The sequence below is a fragment of the Pseudorasbora parva genome, chromosome 5 (assembly GCF_024679245.1).
Source record: "Pseudorasbora parva isolate DD20220531a chromosome 5, ASM2467924v1, whole genome shotgun sequence".
NCBI lineage: Eukaryota > Metazoa > Chordata > Actinopteri > Cypriniformes > Gobionidae > Pseudorasbora > Pseudorasbora parva.
In genome coordinates, this window is record NC_090176.1 from 23,715,885 (window position 1) to 23,737,307 (window position 21,423).

At 38.0% G+C, this 21,423-nt stretch overlaps 1 protein-coding gene across 3 annotated transcripts in view; it reads left to right on the forward strand.

Moving 5' to 3' along the window:
- Positions 1-21,423, forward strand: part of igf2bp2a (insulin-like growth factor 2 mRNA binding protein 2a) — a 71,785-nt gene that overhangs the window by 25,554 nt on the left and 24,808 nt on the right. For all 3 annotated transcript variants that reach the window (XM_067443565.1, XM_067443564.1, XM_067443566.1), the window contains exons 3-5: positions 8,296-8,344; positions 9,816-9,867; positions 20,483-20,546. In XM_067443565.1, coding sequence (XP_067299666.1) covers positions 8,296-8,344; positions 9,816-9,867; positions 20,483-20,546 — 165 coding nt within the window. The remainder of the gene's footprint in view (positions 1-8,295; positions 8,345-9,815; positions 9,868-20,482; positions 20,547-21,423) is intronic.

The window sequence follows — 21,423 nt, forward strand, 5'->3', positions numbered from 1 at the left end:
GGTCCACCTCTTTTTCAATCTCCAATGAGGAACCGCTAAAAGTTTGTTCTGTGTTTGCACACGTGTGACGGCCAATTAGCCACCCCTGCTCACGTGCCCGCTTTGTGGCTGAGTGATTTATGTATGGTGAATAACATTTCGTCTGGCTGACAGGGATGATCGGATGGTGGTCGTTAGCAGGTCTGAGAGGTCCTGGCCCAAGGTGAATGGTCCTATTCTGACCCGTCTGCTGCACGCCGCTTCGAGTACCGAACGTTCCTTCGCACCATCCGCACGGATGTGAGGATCTGTATGTGAGCGTGTGCGCCGACATGGTTTTCTAGCTTGTGCGCTGCATCTGGCTGCTGTAAATATTAGCTTTTCGACTGAACGTGGCCACCCTCAGATATTCAAAGGCAGAAATTGAGAAGCATGTTTTTTTATTTAGTTGTCTGGCACCCTTTTCTAAACCAGCAGCAGACAGCTTGGTTACGTTCAACAAACATACGGTAAGCAGTGCATTCAGTCTGTATCTTCTAGTGCTGGTGGTTTTGGACTGGGGTGAAGGGGTCTGTGAGACCGAATTTAAAAGGGCATTGGGTTCAGCTCCATTACACATAAATATAAACAAATGCTCACTGAAGAGATTCGAAAATAACAAGCTAATAAACCTGCCCACTCCTGATGGCAAATCATAAATTGATCCTCAGAGATCCAGAACCTGGCTCTCTGCGTTTGTGTGTGAACTTATTTATGGCATTGTATGTGTGTGACAAGAGTTTTGTTTCTCTGTCTCTTAGTGTGATGTTGTGTATACACTAAATATACATTTTCATTTTTTTTGGGATGCACCAATGTACATTTTTTTGACTGATACTATAAACTTATACAATTTTCATCTCAATTTTTTTTATTCAAATAACCAAAGACCCCTAGAACAATACTAGAACAATGTTATATATTTTGTTGACTTGTGTACTTACATTATCCTAAATACTTCCAAGAATGTTTAGTAATTTTAACCAGGACACGAGCCGTATCCGTGCAACTTCAATGGCATCATGCCCGCGTTACCCTTTGATTTCTGGTTTTATTTTGTAGAAACCGTGGAAACACCAAAGATGTTTTAATATATTATGTTTTTTAATAGACAGGAGAGCAACTGTTTGGCTACATTAATCTACAGAAAATGATGTATTGTTATACAGCTCAACACAGTTAGTTTCATTGTTTAAAGGTCCCATTCTTCACGTGTTTTCGAAGCTTTGATTATGTTTACAGTGTGCAATATAACATTTTTCACACATTTTACTTATCTGTACAGCGCTGTTTTCTCTGTCCTAAAAACGGCCTGATGATTTCCTTGTTCTATGAAGTCCCTCCTTCAGAAACACGTAACGAGTTCTGATTGGGCCAGCGCTTCCCGTGACAGCAGCTTAGCGCACTTTGCCCGGAAAGGTCCCGCCTCTTACCATAACGGGGAGATGCAAGCGCTGAATGCATGCTCTTCTCCACGTGGGAGAGCAACAACACCATGCACCCTATTTTGCTCGTTCTTGTGAGCGGAGAGTTCACACTTACATATAATTATATAGAGTAATATAAATGCGTATTTGGCATGCTGTCCGGGGGGAGGGATTCGAGCCTGAACTTGGCCCGAACCCAGAGTACCCCCCTTCATGTAAGTGGCTAGAACTAAAAGAGCAATATGTGGAGAAGGGGTGGAGGAGGGATGCTGATAAACTGTCAACAGTGCTGCGTGTATATATACACCTCTTGTTGATTAGCTGAGTGCTCTCCACCTGTGTCAATTATCTGAAAGCCCTCCTCCCGAATCTTTGTTAATAAACATTGTTTAGTCAACAAACGGTTCTAGTGACGTCATTACATCCCTGCACTTCCTGCTGTAGTCCAAACCGGCCGTTCGCTGTAGGCTTTGAAAGGGAACATCTGTTAAATAAAATATCTCGCTTGGCATTGAACTTTGAGCTTTATAATTTTACAGGTATTATTTATGCTCTAACAGCAACATTACACACTAACTAAAGTTTGAAAGATGGAATCGCGAAGAACGGGACCTTTAAATCTTGTTTTCTTTAATTAACCGCGTCTACTATGTTTTACCACGCCTAATATCAATCTAGCTTACTGGAGTGTGCAACAAATGTCTCATAGTAGCCGTAGAGTGAATGCACAGAGAAGCATTATAACATAACTTTCAACACAGTCAGATGTATTTAATATGATAAAACAGCGCTTTTACCCCACACATGACCGGAAGAAGCGGAAGCGGTCGTCTGTGGCATCATTAAAGCTTCACTGCCCTCAAGCCATGTGTCACGATTGTCTCTCACCAGCAATCGCTCCAGCTGCCTCGTTCCACTCAATGGCTTTCAGCCGCACCCTGCTTCATCAAACAGTAATGTTAATAAATATTTAATACATCAGCTCAACCATGAATATGAATTTTGTCCCGTATAATTATTTTCCACTGGATGTAGAGGTGAAGACAACAACCCCCATGATTCATCCAGCTACGCCTTTGTTTTAAATAAGCGACCTCTAGCTGTGAAAATTATATATTTGCCTTTAAAGGAGTCATGACATGAGTCATTGATAAATCAAATCTGCCTTGATCTTTTGACATGTACTAATATGTCTTTGTAAATTGTACCATTAAAACATCCTGCAAGTGTCATAGCTTAAAACATCCCCCTCATTATAAACAAATCTAATTAAGTCAAATTTAATCAAGCTCAAAATACTTTTTGATATTGCAGGATCTGTGATGACACACGGGCAAATATATTTTGCACACGCCTTTCTCCAGAGGAAGATATTGACTAATAGTTACATCATTTTACCATAGGCCCTGTCCACTGGCATGCAGTCTGCTGACATTTGCCTACAGGAAGTGAGCATTGTGTCAAAAGCAAATAGAACCTAATACAATCACTGATGCTTGATATTGGTACAGATGCACGTTCAGTTTGCCAGATAACTATTTTAGTAACAGTATGTTTCATTTTAATTGGCACTTTATTGAAAGGAACGGTGAGAAAAAAGTCCTTAAATAAAAAATACCGGTAGTAAGAAAGTAAGAAAAGGGATTAAGAAATGATGCAAGCGTGTAAGGAACTGTGACTGAGCACATGCAAACAAAGTGGACAGCTTAAAGTCCTTATGTGTTTTGTGAGTGTGAATGTGTAGAAGAAAGGCATAGAGATGCTGAGGTTTACCAGGATCCTCCTGCGATGGGCAGGGCGTGTGCATCTGAGCCTGTGCGCGTCCAGGAAGGGCTCAGTAATCCAGAGCTGCCACAGGCATGCTGAAAATGAGGAGCCCCTGAAGAGTTGTGGAGAGCACTGTCACATTTTCCACCCCAGCAGGGTGGAGGAATGATGGAGAGATGGAGGAGGAAAAGAGAGGGAAAGAACATGGATGGTTATGGTGGTTAGAAAGAGAGAGAGCAGACAGAAAAAAGAAGCCGTCCACTTGTCGTGTCGTAGGCATTTGAACCTCAACACAAGGCATGACAGAGAAATGAACAGTTGCTGCGATTCTTTCCTTTCTTTTTTAAGCTTTCTCAATTTACGTAGTGGGGGGACTGGTGAATTCCACTGAATGGGTACAAATAAAAACATTTGAACATTTCTCTAAATATCTTCTTTTATGTTCCACAAAATAAAGAAAGGCATACAGTAGAGCGACATGATTCTGGATAAATTGAGAATCACTCTTTTTGTTTAAAATAGAGATTGTGATTCTGAATAGAAACTAAACAGTATGAGCCTGACAAGCCAGACCCACATCAAGATGTTTGGTCTGGAAACTCACTATTGACAGGGCTCAATCCGAGGGGCGGGATTAACGGTTGTCTTTCAAACTCCCTCTGCACACAATTGGATAAGCGCTACAACCAACCAGAGAAACGTAAAGCGGAGCTAGAGTGGAGAGTCGCGGCCAAAGCCGATTCGAAAGACTGCCGTTCGCCAGCTTCTTTGTTTTCAAGTAGCACTCGGAACCATTACAACTCCACCGTCATTATATTAAGCCTGCCCACCGACTTTATACACAATGTGATTGGCCTTACCAAAGTTTGGTTTTTCCAGCTCGTATGTCTACCGAGAGTTGCTAGACTACATTCGCAGCAAATTAAATTTGCTGCTGCTAGGGTGCGTCTAGATTTCTAGGCTAAAGCAATATAACACAAAAACGAAATTTTCTTAGTCTCTTGACACCACCTACTGGTGTATTTGCGTCATTTTTGGAATTGTTAGCCAGAGGCTAAAGACTACAGCCAGCAGAGGGAGCTATTTCCACATTTTTTCAACCCGCACATGGGGATGGGAGATCACACTCACAGCGCAGCTACAGGCATTCATTTAAACCAGCGTTTCTCAAAGTGTGGGGCGTGGCCCACTGGGTGGGGAATAAAGACATGACAAGTGGGGCGTGACAAATGGGAGGACATTTGTTCATTTTCAACACGATCTCATGGTAATGCATATAAATAGTACGAGTGTGCAATCTCGTGGATATGTATACACCAAAATGAGTTTTGCCCTGCATATGCTACGCAGTTTTTCACGTGCATATGCTACGCACTTTATGGCGTATATATGACACGCTCTTGGGTAGGATACATTCCACGAAATTGCACACTCATAGTATTTACACATTTTCATGAGGCTCTCATTTGTTTGTGCCCATCTCTACCACCTTTTGAGTAGTCCCACGTGGTATTTTTATTTCTGTGCTCCTGAGAGTACAGTCCCGGGATATGGGATTCAGAATGTTTAGTGACGTGACATAACTGCCAGATTCAAACTGTGATCGTGCTGGCTGGCGCTGAGCCAGATGCAGACGCGCTCAGCACTTGACATTGGCCTAATATCATGCAATGTTTTCAACCACATGTTTATTTTAAGTTTAAAACCTTTAAATACACATAACTACTAGTAAAACAATACATTTAGAGTTTGTAGAATACACACTGGTGTCTATGGAAGCAGCAATAACAATCCATTGAAGTATAATTTGCCAACATGTTTTATTCATATCAGATACACATAGTTTAAGTAACTATAAAGTTTACTCGACTCTTCTCCCAGTTATGTCTCCTAATGTCTCCCAGTTATGTCTCTCAGTCTCCTAATGTCATTTCTATGACATTAGGAGTGGTCAAGTGGTCACTTACTTATTTCAGGAGAAACTGATGAATTTAAACGCTGTAAATCTGGTTAATGGTTGACTGGACTCTTAACTACGGTACATTTGTTCAAAGGTGGCAGCGCCCATCTCACATTATAGATCAAAATCAAGATCATTTATAACGGTTTATAAATTACAAAACACACTGATAATTAGATTTTTAGATAGTTGATGACATGATAAACAAGTTTGTCAATATTTTAAATAAAAAAGAAAAAAACTTGAATAAAAGCAATACATCTGTCACATAGATCTGACCATCGATATGTATACATACATATCTATGGATCTGACTGTCATACAGCGCTATTTTGGTTGTGGTGTGTCACGTGATAAGCATGACGCGTCGCCATGGAAACAATAAGGGGAAACGTTCTAAAATAACGGTGAACTTTACTTTAAAGCTTAGATAATTACCATTTTGTTGGGGCGATTGGGGACAGGTGGGGCTCGGAACCCTTCCCTACCTCCAAAGTGAGGAATGGCAGAAAAAGTTTGAGAAACACTGATTTAAATGGATGCTAAGCAATGTAAGTGTTTTAACTTCTCAAATTAATTTCTATGACATTAGGAGTGGTCAATATTTGAGATTTGCTTACAATTTACCAGTATCAGCCAATATTTTCTAAGGACCGGAAACAACGAAAAGTTTTTGGAAAATTTGTACGATTAAATCCATGGCAAAAAACAAAAAAACAAAAAAGGATCATACATACAATATCTGCAAGTAAAGCTATTTATTTGTGGACAAACAGAGATAATAGTGTGACTGGAGTAGCTCTTACAAGTGCATCATAAATGGAATTGGAAACAGCCAATTGAAGGTGCCACAACTCATGACAATGGACTCTTCCAGTGTAGACAGCATCATTGATTATAATGAGAGCAATTTAGCTTATCACGATGTGCTGCTCATGTCCGTTGCAGACATGGTTTTACAGTTGAACCCTCTAATTTGAGGGTCAGGATGAAGAGGTGGAGATTTGAGCTAGCAGAACTGCCATGCTGGAATGGAAAATTGCCCCTTCTCAACAGGAAGCTTAGAGGGATTGACAGTTAGCAGGCCACAGCATTAGCCGAAGCTGAGGCAGTTAGAAGGTTTGAGCGGCGTGGAGGAAGTGTCATGGTTTACAGAGCTGTGCAGAGCTCTCTCACTAGAGTATTGCTAAGTGTGCTGGGCAGAGAGTAAAGAAAATGTGTAAAGACCTGAGTCAGGGCAGCTTTACTCTGGAAGAATGAGATTAATCTCTTCCTGCCGGGGACTATGAAAGATGACACTTGGCGCATCTTTGTAAGCCTCTTGCTTTAACTGTTATCCGTCTGTTTACTCTGCGCTTGTCTACCTGCAGAAGAGCCATAGTGAACTGAGTGTGAAAGTGCCTCTGCAGATCTCGTTCTGCCTCTCTCTCACTGCTCTTTCCTCTGGCCAGCTCGATTCCACTCATTTTAATGTAGTTGTTAACAGCTTGTGGTGGAGCGGTTTGTGTGGCTTTGGTGTCGGTCCGCTCAGAAGCTGTTGGGTAGCGTCGGACTCGACGAATGATGGAGCACAGACACAGGCAAGTCCCTCTGGTGCAAAATACTGAATGAGGGACCTGCTCACTCTTAACTAATCTCTCTCTCTCTCTCTCTCTCTCTCTCTCTCTCTCTCTCTCTCTCTCTCTCTCTCTCTCTCTCTCTCTCTCTCTCTCTCTCTCTCTCTCTCTCTCTCTCTCTCTCTCTCTCTCTCTCTCTCCTGAGCATGTCATTGGACAGTTTCCCTCAGTGAATGTAGAGCTTGTGAAGACTTTTGTAATGATTCATAGTATCAAGGTAAAAGATTTATCAAAATAATGACATCTTTATTAAAAAATGCTCCGAAAGTGATGCACAATATTATCATTAACCATATCGATAAGGTCAAGTCTATCTGCTAAAGTCTCTTCTGTTCACCAAGGTTGCATTTCTTTCATGAATACATTTATAATTTTACAAAAGATTTCTATCTAATAAACGTTTTAATAAATGTAATACAAATTTTAAATGCTATAAATCCTGTTCATTGAACTTTCTATTCATCAAAGAATCCTGAAAAAAAGTATCACAATTTCTACCAAAATATTAAGCAGTTGAACTGTTTTTAACATTGATAATATTAAGAAATATTTCTTGAGCAGCAACTCGTTATATTAGAATGATTTCTGAAGGATCATGTGACACTGAAAACTGGAGTAATGATGCTAAAAATCAGCTTTGCCATCACACAAATACATTTCTCAATATTACTGTTTTTTATCGTATTTTTTGATTAAATAAGCCTTGATCTGCATAAGAGACTTAAACAAATGTTTCCAAACTTTTAAGAGGTGCTGACTGTTATATGTCAGAATTGGCATGAAGATAGGGTTGAGTGATTATTTCAATTTAATTGTAATAATATAATAATACAAATTAATACAATTATTATTATTTTTCTTCAAAATGTATATATTTGCTTATAAGAGTGAATTTTCTGTAATCAGAGGAACCAACAAGAACACAAAAATTATCAAAAATGTACCTTTAAAAAATACAGCAATATCACAAAATAGTAATAAACAGATACTATATTAAACTATAAACTATATTTGCTGAAAATGTACATAATTGAATATTTAGAAAATGTCATACAGGACATTTGTGTGTAAGAAAAACTGCTTCCAAATTTAGAATTGGACTCACTGAAATTATACAATTATACAATGGGGGAAAAGCACATTACTTGCCATATTCACAATAATTAAAAATTATTTCAAGAATATGGTTACTGTTGCTCATGTCACAATAATTGGAGAACTGAAAATACATTTCTGTTTGCTTTTTATATATTTTTAAATATCTGTCAATGCACACACCGCTTTAGAGATTATCATGGTTTTCATTGACAGCTCTTTGATGCTCAAGCTTTGTAAGTGTTTTGTCTCACTGTTTCTTTAGTCCCTCTTGGATCTGATGGATTTTAGAGGCAGCATGTATGTAACCATAGCCTGTATATCGCTGCTCTTCTGTTTTCTGATTCTCCTTTCTCTCTTTCACTTTCTTGTTTGTCTCATTGTCTCTCTCGCTTTCTTTCTGTGTCTGCAGGAGTCGGAAGATTCAGATCCGGAACATTCCTCCTCATCTCCAGTGGGAGGTGAGTGTGTAACTGCTCGGGCAGAGAGAACAGTGTGTGTGTGTGTGTGGTCAGGACTCTTGTCTGTCTCCTCTGGGTTGCCGCGCTTCTTTCTCTCTCTAACTGACGATGCGTAAGAGAAGCTCCGCCCATACACAAATACACTTCCTCTGCAGTCCGTGTGAATCTGTCTGGAGAGTGTTCAGCCCTGGTGACCTGATTGTAAATCCTAATGACATCATCACACTGAGCACTGGCCCACTTACACGCTTTCACACACTTCGTTCATGTTTTTGGACACTGTGCCTCTGTATTCTGCATAGCTTAGTGAGTTTTGTGGTTCACTGTGTAAAAAAATGGGGGCAGTCGTGGCCTTTTGGTTAGAGAGTCAGGGATTAAATTCTCAATACCAGCAGGAAATTACTGAGGTGACAGCAAGGCATCTAACCAGCAATCTCTCAATTGCCCCCCCGGCACCACAGCAAAAAGGGCTGCCCACTGCTCTGTGTGTTTTTGTCCACAGTTTGCAGTGTGTGTGTGTCCGTCCACTACTCCCTAAAAGTGTGTGCAGTAACTAAGATGTTTAAATGCAGAGGACAAATTGCAAGTATGGGTTACCATACTTGGCCTTCACATGTCACATGCCACTTTCACTTTCATTTTTTTACTCTGTAAAAATCATTTGTTGATGCTACACCAAGCAGTTACCACACCCACAAGAGGCCATTTTGGTGACATTTGCACCCCACTTTTGAATCTGGACACATTTTGGTCTGTACTGTAGAATATCATTAGTCTTTTTTCTCAAACAAAACTCTGACATGACAAAAACTAGTTTGGGATCACATTTTTAAAATACTTTTATTCAGAAAGGATACAATACAATTGATCAAAAGTATAGTAGTAGATCAGAAATATAATAAAACAAACAATTTCTATTTTTTAAATAAATGCTGTTCCTATGGACTTTCTAATCATCAGAAAATATGTATCATGGGTTCCACAAAAATATTAAGCTGCACAACTGTTATCAACAGTGATAATATGGAGATACAATTCATCATATTAGAATGATTTCTGAAGAATCACCTGACACTAAAAAATTATTTTATGAAATGTATTCTTTGAAATGTATTCCTTTAATGGCAGAGCTGTATTTTCAGGATCATTACTCCAGCCTTCAGTGTCACATGATCCTTCAGAAATCATTCTATGATGATTTGTAGCTCCATATTATCAATTTCGATATATTTGTGAAATCTTTATTTGATGATTAGAAAGTTCAATGAACAGCATTTATGTGAATTTATTACACATATTTATTAAATGTATTAAATAATTTATTGAATAGAAGTAATTTGTATCAATTTCCATCTCATTTCTTTCTAGTATCATATCAAAACAATATATGTGTAAACATGTCTAAAAACAATTTATGTGTAAAAGATGTTTTGCTGATTGTGTTTAACTGTTTGTGCTCTTCTCGTTGCAGGTCTTGGACGGCCTGTTAGCCCAGTATGGTACTGTAGAAAATGTGGAACAAGGTAAAGACTTGCCATTGTATGAAATGGCTATGCAAGTTGCATTTAAAGTGCACTATATTTTGTGTTTTTTATTTAAGTAGTTTTCAAAGTAATTTCAAGCAGTGGCACGTTCTAATTAGTTCAAATTGTTCAAAAAAACAATTCTAATTATTTTGTAATTGTCATGCTTTTGCAGCTTTTAGCATATTATAGTAATTGAAAGACTGCATGAAATATCTGCAAATAAGATGGTGAAGTACTATTGGTGAACTTGACTTTTAAGGTTGTCAAATTTGATATTATGATAATTATGCAATTAAACACTTCCCTTAATATTCCCTTAAAATGTTATATTAATGTAAATATTCATAAAAAAGTGGCATGTGCAGTGTTTTTTATTAATATTAGAATGTCAGTATTTTGTTTGATTTATATTGATGAAAATAGAAAATGGCAGGTCTGTTAGGCTCAACTTCCACACAAAATCGAATAAACTGTTGTATTATTTTGGTAGAAATCCTTTTTTTTGTCCCTACTTTATTGACATTCACTCAAAAAAGTGGATTTGTAAAGCAAGCTGCATTATCATGAAGCGTAAGCAGGACATGCACACAAATTATTTGATATATTATTTGACTAGGTATTGACTTTTGACATCCATACTAACTTGTTACAGCATATAAAAAAATCACTTTCTATCATCGCTGTTAGGCTGAAACCTCGCATTTCGTCACTTTGTAGGAAAAAATTGTAATTTTTCGCCTTTCGCCTTCAGAATTGCTTATTATGGCATTGATTCAACAAGGTGCTGTGAAAGGATTCTTTAGCAATGTTGGCCCATATTGATAGGACAGCATCTTGCAGTTGATGGAGATTTGTAGGATGCACATCCAGGACTCACATCCCAAAGATGCTCTATTGGGTTGAGATCTGGTGACTGTGGGGGCCATGTTAGTACAGTGAACTCATTGTCATGTTCAAGAAACCAATTTGAAATGATTCGAGCTTTGTGACATGGTGCATTATCCTGCTGGAAGTAGCCATCAGAGGATGGGTACATGGGGGTCATAAAGGGATGGACATGGTCAGAAACAATGCTCAGGTAGGCCGTAGCATTTAAACGATGCCCAATTGGCACTAAGGGGCCTAAAGTGTGCCAAAAAAAAATCATCCCACACACCATTACACCACCACCACCTGCCTGCACAGTGGTAACAACAAGGCATGATGGATCCATGTTCTCATTCTGTTTACACCAAATTTTGACTCTACCATCTGAATGTCTCAACAGAAATCGAGACAAATCAGACCAGGCAACATTTTTCTTCAACTGTCCAATTTTGGTGAGATCATGCAAATCGTAGCCTGTTTTTCCTATTTGTAGTGGAGATGAGTGGTACCCGGTGGGGTCTTCTGCTGTTTTAGCCCATCCGCCTCAAAGTTGTGTGTGTTGTGGCTTCACAAATGCTTTGCTGCATACCTCGGTTGTAACGAGTGGTTATTTCAGTCAAAGTTGCTCTTCTATCAGCTTGAATCAGTCGGCCCATTATCCTCTGACCTCTAACATCAACAAGGCATTTTCGCCCACAGGACTGCCGCATACTGGATGTTTTTCCCTTTTCACACCATTCTTTGTAAACCCTATAAATGGTTGTGCGTGAAAATCCCAGTAACTGAGCAGATTGTGAAATACTCAGACCAGCCCGTCTGGCACCAACAACCATGCCACGCTCAAAATGACTTAAATCCCCTTTCTTTCTCATTCCGACATTCAGTTTGGAGTTCAGGAGATTCTCTTTACCAGGACCACACCCCTAAATGCACTGAAGCAACTGCCATGTGATTGGTTGATTAGATTATTGCATTAATAATCGTTAAATTGAGAAATTGAACAGGTTACTAATGTCAGAAATGTATATTTGTCATTATATTATTAACATTTAAACTAAATCAAGCTAAAATTGCAAGGATACAAGGTTTCATTTTTGACCAGCGTATTTCAGAAAATTCTGTTTTTCTCGTCATTAGAACGCTCGCATCTGAAGCAATAAGTACATCACATTGAGTTTTCATTAACTTACAGGTTATAACGTTTATTGTAGCTATGTGTGTGCTCAGTCTTTTGGCCAAAATCTCATATCATAAAAGATGAAGTGCCATGCACAGGCTATTTAAAAAAGTATAGCCTATGACTTGACGAGAAAATGCTAAGACACTCTTCTCCACTCCTTAAATACATATAACATAGCCTCTCTCTCTCTCTCTCTCTCTCTCTCTCTTCCGGTGAGGGTGACTGAGGCCCATCGTGTGTGGTGGCGTTGGAGAGCGCTCTTTTCTCTTTTGGGGTTTTTCCCCCTCTTTTGTTTCTTTTCTTTGTTTCTTTTCCCCCTACGTTAAGTGCTATATATTTCTTAATTTTTATATAAAAAAAAAAAAAAAAAAAAAAAGACACACAAGTGGGTTCTGGGTGTCGGTATGGCAGCCGTTCCGGCGATAGGAACGGCCTCCTTATCCCTTCGTAATGGGTGCAGGTGTGTGCCAGAGGCTGGTGTAACAGTTGAAGATTTGTTGGTGGTGGTAGGGCAAAAGGTTGGGTTCGATAATATAATCTCTGGCTCGCGAATGAACAAAGCAATCGTAGTATTTTTGAAAGCTGAAGCGTTAGTGAATGAATTGACTGTAGACGGATTGTGGGTGAAAGAGGCGTTTGTTCCGGTTTCCCCATTGTCAGCCCCAGCTACTAAAATCACTATTTCAAATGTTCCGCCGTTTGTTTCCAATGATGCAATCATGAAAGAACTTTTAAGATTTGGGAAAATTGCAAGCCCCATGAGAATGATACCATTAGGGTGCAAAAAAAACACGGCGTTAAAGCACGTTTTGTCATTTCGACGTCAGATCTTTATGTTCTTAAGCTCCCAAGATCGGCTTCTAGAAGCCTCCTTTCGCGTCAATCATGAAGATAATTCGTATATGGTATACGCGAGCACAGAGACTCTGAAATGTTTTGATTGTGGCGATGTCGGGCATAAGCGCTTCTCGTGCCCGCATAAAGTGCGCGAGGAACCCCAGCCGCCAACGATCGCATCTACCGAGGAATCTAATGGAGAAATACAGGCGATCGAAAGGAAAGACACTGCGCAGATTGATAGAGTAACGGAGGAGGTGAAGGAACAAGAAGAGGTGAGTGGATTTGTTTCTAAAAATGTGAGTGATGAGCAGCCTGGATGTAGTCATGCTGGTGAAAAACCTGCTAGCGCTTGTGGTGCTACGGATACGGTGAAGGAATGCAGTGTACAGGATGTGTTGCAATCTTCTTTAGTGACACAGGCTAGATGTTCAGAAGAAGACTTAGGAGAGGAAATGGATGCTTTATCTCAGAGTACAGAAGATGGTATGAGAGATGAGCAGTGGTCTGAGATGGAAAGAATAAGAGAAAACGATCTTTATACTGTTGAACAAATTAATAGTTTTCTTGATGAAACAAAAGGGAAAACAGGAGTAGAAATTGGTGATTTTTTTCCTGATCTCGAGAAGTTTGTTTCTTCAGTAACTTGGGCCCGAAAAATGAGTAATAATACTGAGCTCTCCCAACAGAAAAGGTTTCGGCTTAAGAAACATATCACATCTGCTAGACAAAAAATTAAAACGGTTGGAAAAGAGCAGCTAACGAGGGGGAAAGTTAAGGATTCATGATGGGTTTCAATTTGTCTTTAATTTTTCTCTGCTGTTTTTTTCTCTCTCTCTTTCTGATGGAGGTCTTACGAGTAGGATCACTAAATGTGAATGGGATGAGGGACATGAGAAAACGTGTATTTCTTTCTGAGATTATTAATTTGAAAGAATTAAATGTTGTCTTCTTACAAGAAACTCACAGTAATCTAGACAATGAAGGTGACTGGGGGCTATGGTGGAGGGGAGAGCACTTTCTAAGCCATGGGAGTAATCTAAGTGCAGGGGTGGCGATCTTGTTTTCTCCTTCTCTCAATCTTAATATTTTGTGGAAAAATGAATTAGAACCTGGAAGACTTTTGATTGTTAGAGCTGAAATTCATAATATGCATTTTATTTTTGTAAATATTTATGCACCAAATTTAGGTATTGAGAGAATAAGGCTGTTTTCAAAATTAGAACAGTTTTTAAGAAAACAACATGATGGAGATTTTGTTGTTCTTGGTGGAGACTGGAACTGCACTTTAGATTTCAAGATGGATAGGAATGGCGAAGAACCACACCCTTTGTCAGCCACCTGCCTTGAAAGAGTGGTAAAAAATCTACACTTGTTAGATGTATGGAGGGAAAATAATCCTTTAGTTGAAGAGTATTCTTGGGTGAGTTTTAGTAATGATAGATTGTCTGCGGCCCGTTTAGACAGGTTCTATCTATCACATGATATGAAGAATAGGATCATGCAACTATTACCCATGTTCCTTTTTCAGATCACAAACTAATCACAGTTGAATGTAGTCTCACAAAAAAACCCTATAAGAGTTCCTACTGGCATTTTAACACTAAGTTGTTGGAAGATAAGCATTTTTGTGAAAATTTTAATACCTTTTGGGACATTTGGAAGAATGAGAAAGGAAGATATGATGATATTATTCAGTGGTGGGAGATTGGGAAGGTGTTTATTAAGGAGTATTGCCAACAATATTCTTCCCATTCCAACTTGTGTTTAAAAAAAGCAGTGGAGAATTTGGAGCAAGAACTTAAGATTATTGAAGGGAATTTGATTGTAAACGCTGCTTCTAACTTGAAGGATATGTGGACTGAAAAGAAAAACGTTTTGAACTCGATCCTTAATGAAAAAGTTAAAGGAGAGCTTATAAAGAATCGCTATCTAACAAAGAGAGACATTGATGCTCCTACGTCCTTCTTTTTTAATTTAGAACGTAAAACTAAACATGGACAAAAGATGTTGTTTTTAAAAGACGAAAATGGACACCTTGTTTCAGATCCAGAAAGGATGCGAAAAATTGCAGTGGATTTTTACACTGAGTTATATTCTGCTGATTCATTAAATGAGCAATGCAGATATGAACTTTTACGAGATCTTCCTGTGTTATCCTTGGAAAAAAAACAACTTATGGAAGCGCAACTTACCTTTAATGAACTGACCTCAGCTGTAATGGAACTCTCATCAGGTCGAGCACCAGGAATTGATGGACTTCCTGCCGAATTTTATAAACGATTTTGGACTATTATTGGCAATGATTTTTTTGAAGTTGCTCAAAAATGCATAAGTGAAGGATGCCTAACAAGAAGTTGTCAGCGTGCCACTTTAACATTGCTCCCAAAAAAAGGGGATCTGACATTACTGAAAAATTGGAGACCCATAGCACTCTTATGTTCAGAATATAAAATTCTTTCTAAGTGTCTTGCTAAAAGGTTGAATGATGTAGTGCATGAAATTATTCAAACAGATCAATCTTATTGTGTAAAGGGCAGATCTATTGCAGATAATTTACATCTGATGCGGGATCTTTATGATTATGCTGTTTATAATAATGTTGATGTGGGGTTTTTGTCAATGGACCAAGAGAAGGCCTTTGATAGAGTCGACCATAGGTTCCTATTTGAGACTCTTAAGGCCTTTGGCTTTGGTAATAATTTAATTTCATGTATAAAGATGCTTTATAATGAGGCAACTTGCTTAATCAAAATAGGTGGTGCTCTCAGTGTCCCCATAAAGGTTCAGAGGGGTATCAGGCAAGGTTGCCCCATTTCAGGGCAGCTTTATAGCATTGCTCTTGAGCCTTTGCTCTGTAAATTAAGAAGAGAATTAATGGGACTGCAAATCAGAGAAATAGATTTTTCCCAGTCAATTAAATTGTCTGCATATGCGGATGACCTTACGGTTTTAATAAGAGGCAATCAAGATGTTAATGTTGTAAAAGAATGTTTAGAAACTTACGAAAAGGCGGCATCTGCAAAAGTTAATTGGGGCAAAAGTGTGGCTTTATGGTGTGGACATGACAATAATGGTCCTCTTCTTCCTGGTGGGTTGAAATGGGGAAGAGAAGGTTTTAAATATTTAGGGCTGTTTTTAGGATCTGAAGAATATAGGAAACAGAACTGGGAGGGACTAGTGGAGAAAACATGTGCTCAGTTGTCTCGATGGAAGTGGTTGCTCCTCCAGCTATCCTATAGGGGTAGGGTTTTGGTCTGTAACAATCTTATTGCTGCTACTTTGTGGCACAAGATGATGATTTTAGAACCTCCTGAAGAACTGATAATGGACATTCAAAAGCAACTAGTTGATTTTTTTTGGACTGGGCATCATTGGTTAAAAGCACCAGTACTTTATCTGCCCAGGATGGAGGGAGGTCAAGGACTCATTGACATCAGATCCAGAATTAAAGCTTTCAGACTTCGGACTGCTCAAAGATTCCTGTATGGTGAAGATGTGAGCTGGTTCGGGGTAGCCTGTGGCCTCCTGAGAAGAACAGGGAAAATGGGATTTGATCGTCAGCTGTTCTTAATGGACATTAATAAGCTGGACCTAACTGGTCTGTCACCATTCTACAAGTCAATACTGAGAGCGTGGACTCTTTTAAAAATTGGCAGAGACCTTAATGGTGAAGAGAGTCAGTGGCTACTGGAAGAACCCTTGATCTTTAATCCAAAAATTGAGTTGGATGTGTTGAAATCAACTACTGTGAGGAATGCTTTGTTGTCTGCAAGTATTGTAAAAATCGGACATCTATTGACTGAAGATGGATGGATTTCAGCAGAGACTCTGGCTACCAAGCTGGGTCTAAGATCAGTCCGAGTTATGCAGAGGCTGTTGAACCACATATGTGAGTATATACCCTCGGACTATAGAGACTCTTTATTTTTACACCAAAAAGGAAACGTTGTTTCTTCTTTCCCTGAACTGGACATTGCAGCTGCAACTGGCTTATGGCAAGAAACTGAAGGTGGTATCCTTTCTTTCAAGACACCTCAACTGGGGCATTTCAGAGACATTGGGAAAAAAGCAACTTACATTTTGTGTGTAAAAGTTATCCATCTTCATGTTCTTGAAACCGTAAAGGAGTCTAAATGGCTGGAGTTTTTTGGACCTGACCATTCCCCGAAAGGTAGCTGGAGGTCCTTGTACAAGCCCCCCATTGAGAAAAGGTCTGGAGATCTGCAATGGCGCGTTGTGCATGGAATCATAGCTACAAACAGATACAGAGCACATTTTGATCCACTAGCAGGGATAGGTTGTCCTTTTTGTGATCAACAGGAAACAGTTTTTCATTTATTTGCTAGTTGTAGTAGATTATTGCCTCTTTTTGAAATTCTTGGTGGATGGTGTCAGACTTTAGGGGAAGTTCTCACACCTGAATTGTATATCTATGGACCTAAATATAAACGCAGCAAGAGAGAGACTTATCACCTACTCAATTTTATCTTTGGACAAGCAAAGTTAGCTGTTTGGCTGTCCCGTAAAAGTAAAATAGGTGGTGTGGGGCAAACTGATGTGGTACTGATTTATGAAGGTTTGATGAAGTCACGGTTAAGAATAGAATTTGAATATTATCGACTGAATGAGAATATTGAAGAGTTCAAGTTTAAGTGGGCTATAAATAACTGTATTTGCGATGTTGACTGTGATGGTAATTTACAAACCTATGTATGATAACGTTTGGGTGTTTTGTAATTTTATTTCATGTTCTGTGATGGCTAAATTAATTGATTGAACATTGTTTTAAAAAAAAAAAAAAGTTTTTTGTAATTAAAGTTGTTCAAAAGTCTCTCTCTCTCTCTCTCTCTCTCTCTCTCTCTCTCTCTCTCTCTCTCTCTCTATATATATATATATATATATATATATATATATATAGTCTTTTCTATTGGGGACTTTGTTAAATAGCACATTTGCTAGTGAACCCATGTGACACAATGTGTGCATTTAGACCATGTGTTACCCAAACTTAAATCACATCAACACATGTTTGCCAGTGGAGATGTCTCAGTTGTAAGGTTCTGTAATTTTTTCCCCAAAGGAGGTGGGTGGGGATAGGCACAAAGGCAGTGTGAATGAGAGGAAGTCACAGACAGACATGGGACAGAGATGATCTCTTCTCTGGCTGAAATGAGTAGTGTGGCAGCGTGGCAGTGTGTGGATTGAAGTGGGAGAGTGTGTGGCTAATCTCCAGCTGTAATGTGTGTGTTTTCAGGGAGGAGTGGCATGGTAATAGGGAGGTAAATGTAGGCGCCTGTGGTCTCTCTCTCTCTTACTCACAGCTGAGACAGATTGTGTTTTTAATGTGGTTTTAACATGCGTCTCCTGTGACCACTTGTGATTCATGACACACATCGCTTACTTTATCAGGTGAATAGAGTAAAATAAATAACTAAAAGATATCAACATACTTCCCCAGTTGATTGATAGTGCGTTACATGATTTATTTTGTCAGAATGTCATTGTATGTTGATATCAGATGCAGACAAAAATTTCATTTTACTTGAAATATTCACTCAGCAATGTTTTGCGCTCTGTTTACACCTTTTATGTAGTTTATAATCAAGACAAAAACAATCATCTTAGTATGTGTCAGTGATATCCAGAGAGAGAGAGAGAGAGAGAGAGAGAGAGAGAGAGAGAGAGAGAGAGAGAGAGAGAGAGAGAGAGAGAGAGAGAGAGAGAGAGAGAGAGAGAGAGAGAGAGAGAGAGAGAGATTTTAGAAATGGACTTTGTATTTATGTTGGTTTCAAATGGTTTTCTAGTATAGTTTACATTTAAAATGTTTAAATGTGTTTATATGACTGTAAAAGTGTCATTTGGTGGTGTAACAGTCAAGTATAAATCTTATTCTAAAACTTGGAATACATGTGAAGGACATTTAAAAAAAAAATAATTACAAGTTTTTGGGGATACGTAAAAAGAACTGTAAAAAGTTAAATTATCTGGTAATTTGTCATATTTGATATAAAAATTAAATATTAATAAGCAGTAAATCAGTTTAAGTGTTTATGATTATTTCTTAATAAAAAATGAAATAATGAATCACAAAAAATTATGCCAAATCGCTTAATCAGGATTTCAATCAGGATTCAAGTTTATCCTTCTGATATCTTATATTCTATGCCTTAAGAAAATATAAAAATGAATAACATGATTTAAGTTTTAAGTATTGTTATAAGGTATATTTAAGCTATTTTATTTTTTCCAGTATAATTTTCAGTTAATGGGTCCAAAAAAATATCATGTTATCCAAAATAATAATTGTAACTCCAGTATTGTTTAGAAAATAAATCCCATCCAAACAGTCCGATTGTGTGCTCATCTTTTGAAATAAATATGGTCATGTCGGCATGACATAAGGACAGTGTTAGTTCTCGTTGTTCTTTCTCAGGGCCTATTGATGTGTCTTCATTGGTGACACTCATTGGTTATGAGATTGATCGCTTGAGCTGCCTTATAGTGAGGCTTTGTGGTTCTCTTAATGTGTGAAGCTCTGGATTTCTGCCCAGCCATCCCACTCAACTTCCTCCAGACAGACTGTCTAGTCCTCTAGACACACAACTCCATCTTATCAATAAAGAGGCACGCTTTCCTCTTAAAAATACCATACACATACACATTGCCTCTGCAGTGGCTTCTGTAATTATTGCAATGAGGAATTCTTGTAATGTGGCACAGCTTTCATTTTTTAGTCCCATTTCACAGTCTTCAGAAAGTATAATGTCGTTTTGAGTGGGTCACAGAATGTGCAATCAAAGATTTTTTTTTCTGAATTAAGACTTTTATTTTGAAAGACGCACTTGAAAAGCTGTCGACTCTGTCAGATTCAGTTTAGTAAAGAGTGTTTGAGGAAAATGTGTTGTCCTGATTCAGTATCTGCGGTCTGATGAGATGTTGTCAGGCTATTTGTCAGTGTCATTATTCCAACATTATTTTTGCAACTTGTTACGAAATAAAAAGTCTTGCGCCTTAGAAAAACAAACTGTCAGGCATTAAACCGTGCTTGTAGCGTGCACTATTCAATTGCACATGCAGACATGTTGTATATTACTTAATTATATATAAAGAGCAAAAATAAATATGAGCATGCAATGTTGTAGTCAATTAGTCATGAAATTGCCAAAAAGTACCAGCAAATTAAGCAACTTGTACTTTGTGTGTTAGCTGGGAAGGATTTGGATCATTAAAAGCGAATTTATTTGCAGCCTAATGACCATGGGAAAATGTGGGTCCCATGAAAACCACTGTTTTAACAGGTCCTGGGTTGAACGAAGGTTCTACACTTAGCAGTTGGATGTGAAGAGCAGCATAAACTCTTGAAGTGGAGTGTCTTGCCCTTATTGTGCCTGTATTTAGATGATACACAGAGCTTTGATCAGTGGGCGTTAGGGTCGCTTTGTGATTCTCCTGTGAAGTACACATGTGGCCATGGCACAGTAGTCCTCATTTTATATGCAGACACACACAAGTGGCTCTTCACAGCACTAGTGTAAAACTGCATTTGTTTGTCTGTATGCTTCTAGTACAAAAGCTTTGCAGTTTTATGAATATGACAAGCAAGTTTCTAAATATTGACTCTCTCTCTCTCTCTCTCTCTCTCTCTCTCTCTCTCTCTCTCTCTCTCTCTCTCTCTCTCTCTCTCTCTCTCTCTCACCTGATTAAATTTGCTCTTTCTTTTTGCAGTTAACACTGATGCAGAAACAGCAGTGGTGAATGTGACATACTCAACAAAAGAGGAGGCTAAAATGTAAGAATTTAAGAATACATTTTTCTATTGGAGATTTTCTTAGTTTTTCTTTATTTATTATTCATAGGGATGGATGGATGGTATGACCAAAATCATATAGTATAAATAAAATTTCTTGTATATCAAAGCTGTATTTAATTTAGTTTAATAATATTATACAATATTAATAATTGTATAGATTTCATGAAATGTATATATTACTACAATATAAAGGTAATCATAATTTAATTTACATATGTGAGTACTTAATCTAATAAAAAAATCAGCAAAAGTAACTATATTATGACATATACACTACTTGTGGTAGAAAATTACTCAAATCACTTAAATATTTTGTCACATTAATGATATATATATATAATTTTCTTTACTAAAAAAATGTATCCCAAAATGTTTTATATATTACACAATCAATGTTTATTTGTATTTTGTGACATTAATACTAAAATTAAATAGACCTTGTTTTTTGTGTGTAAATAATATAAAAGAAGTGCAAAAACTGTTACACAGTATGGCATGAATATCATAGTAATATATAAAATTATAAATATTGTATATTAAAATGTTACATGTTTTAAATAATATTATTATATTAAAGCTACACTGTGTAACTTTTTTAGTTTATTCTTAGCTAAAAACACGTAGTTCTTTCAAAAACATATGTGCTCATTAGTGTATATTTACTTCTTTCAAGTAATAAAGTATTTTCGTAAGTTTATAATATGCCATTGAAAACACATACGGGTGAGGGGTTCAAATGCTGGTCGCCATGTTGTCCCTCCATCTTGAAAGTACATTAGCCAAAGAGGGACATACCCGTAAATTCAAGCTTCGCCTTTCGCGTTTTAACACTCGATGGCACCGTGTCGAATGTGAA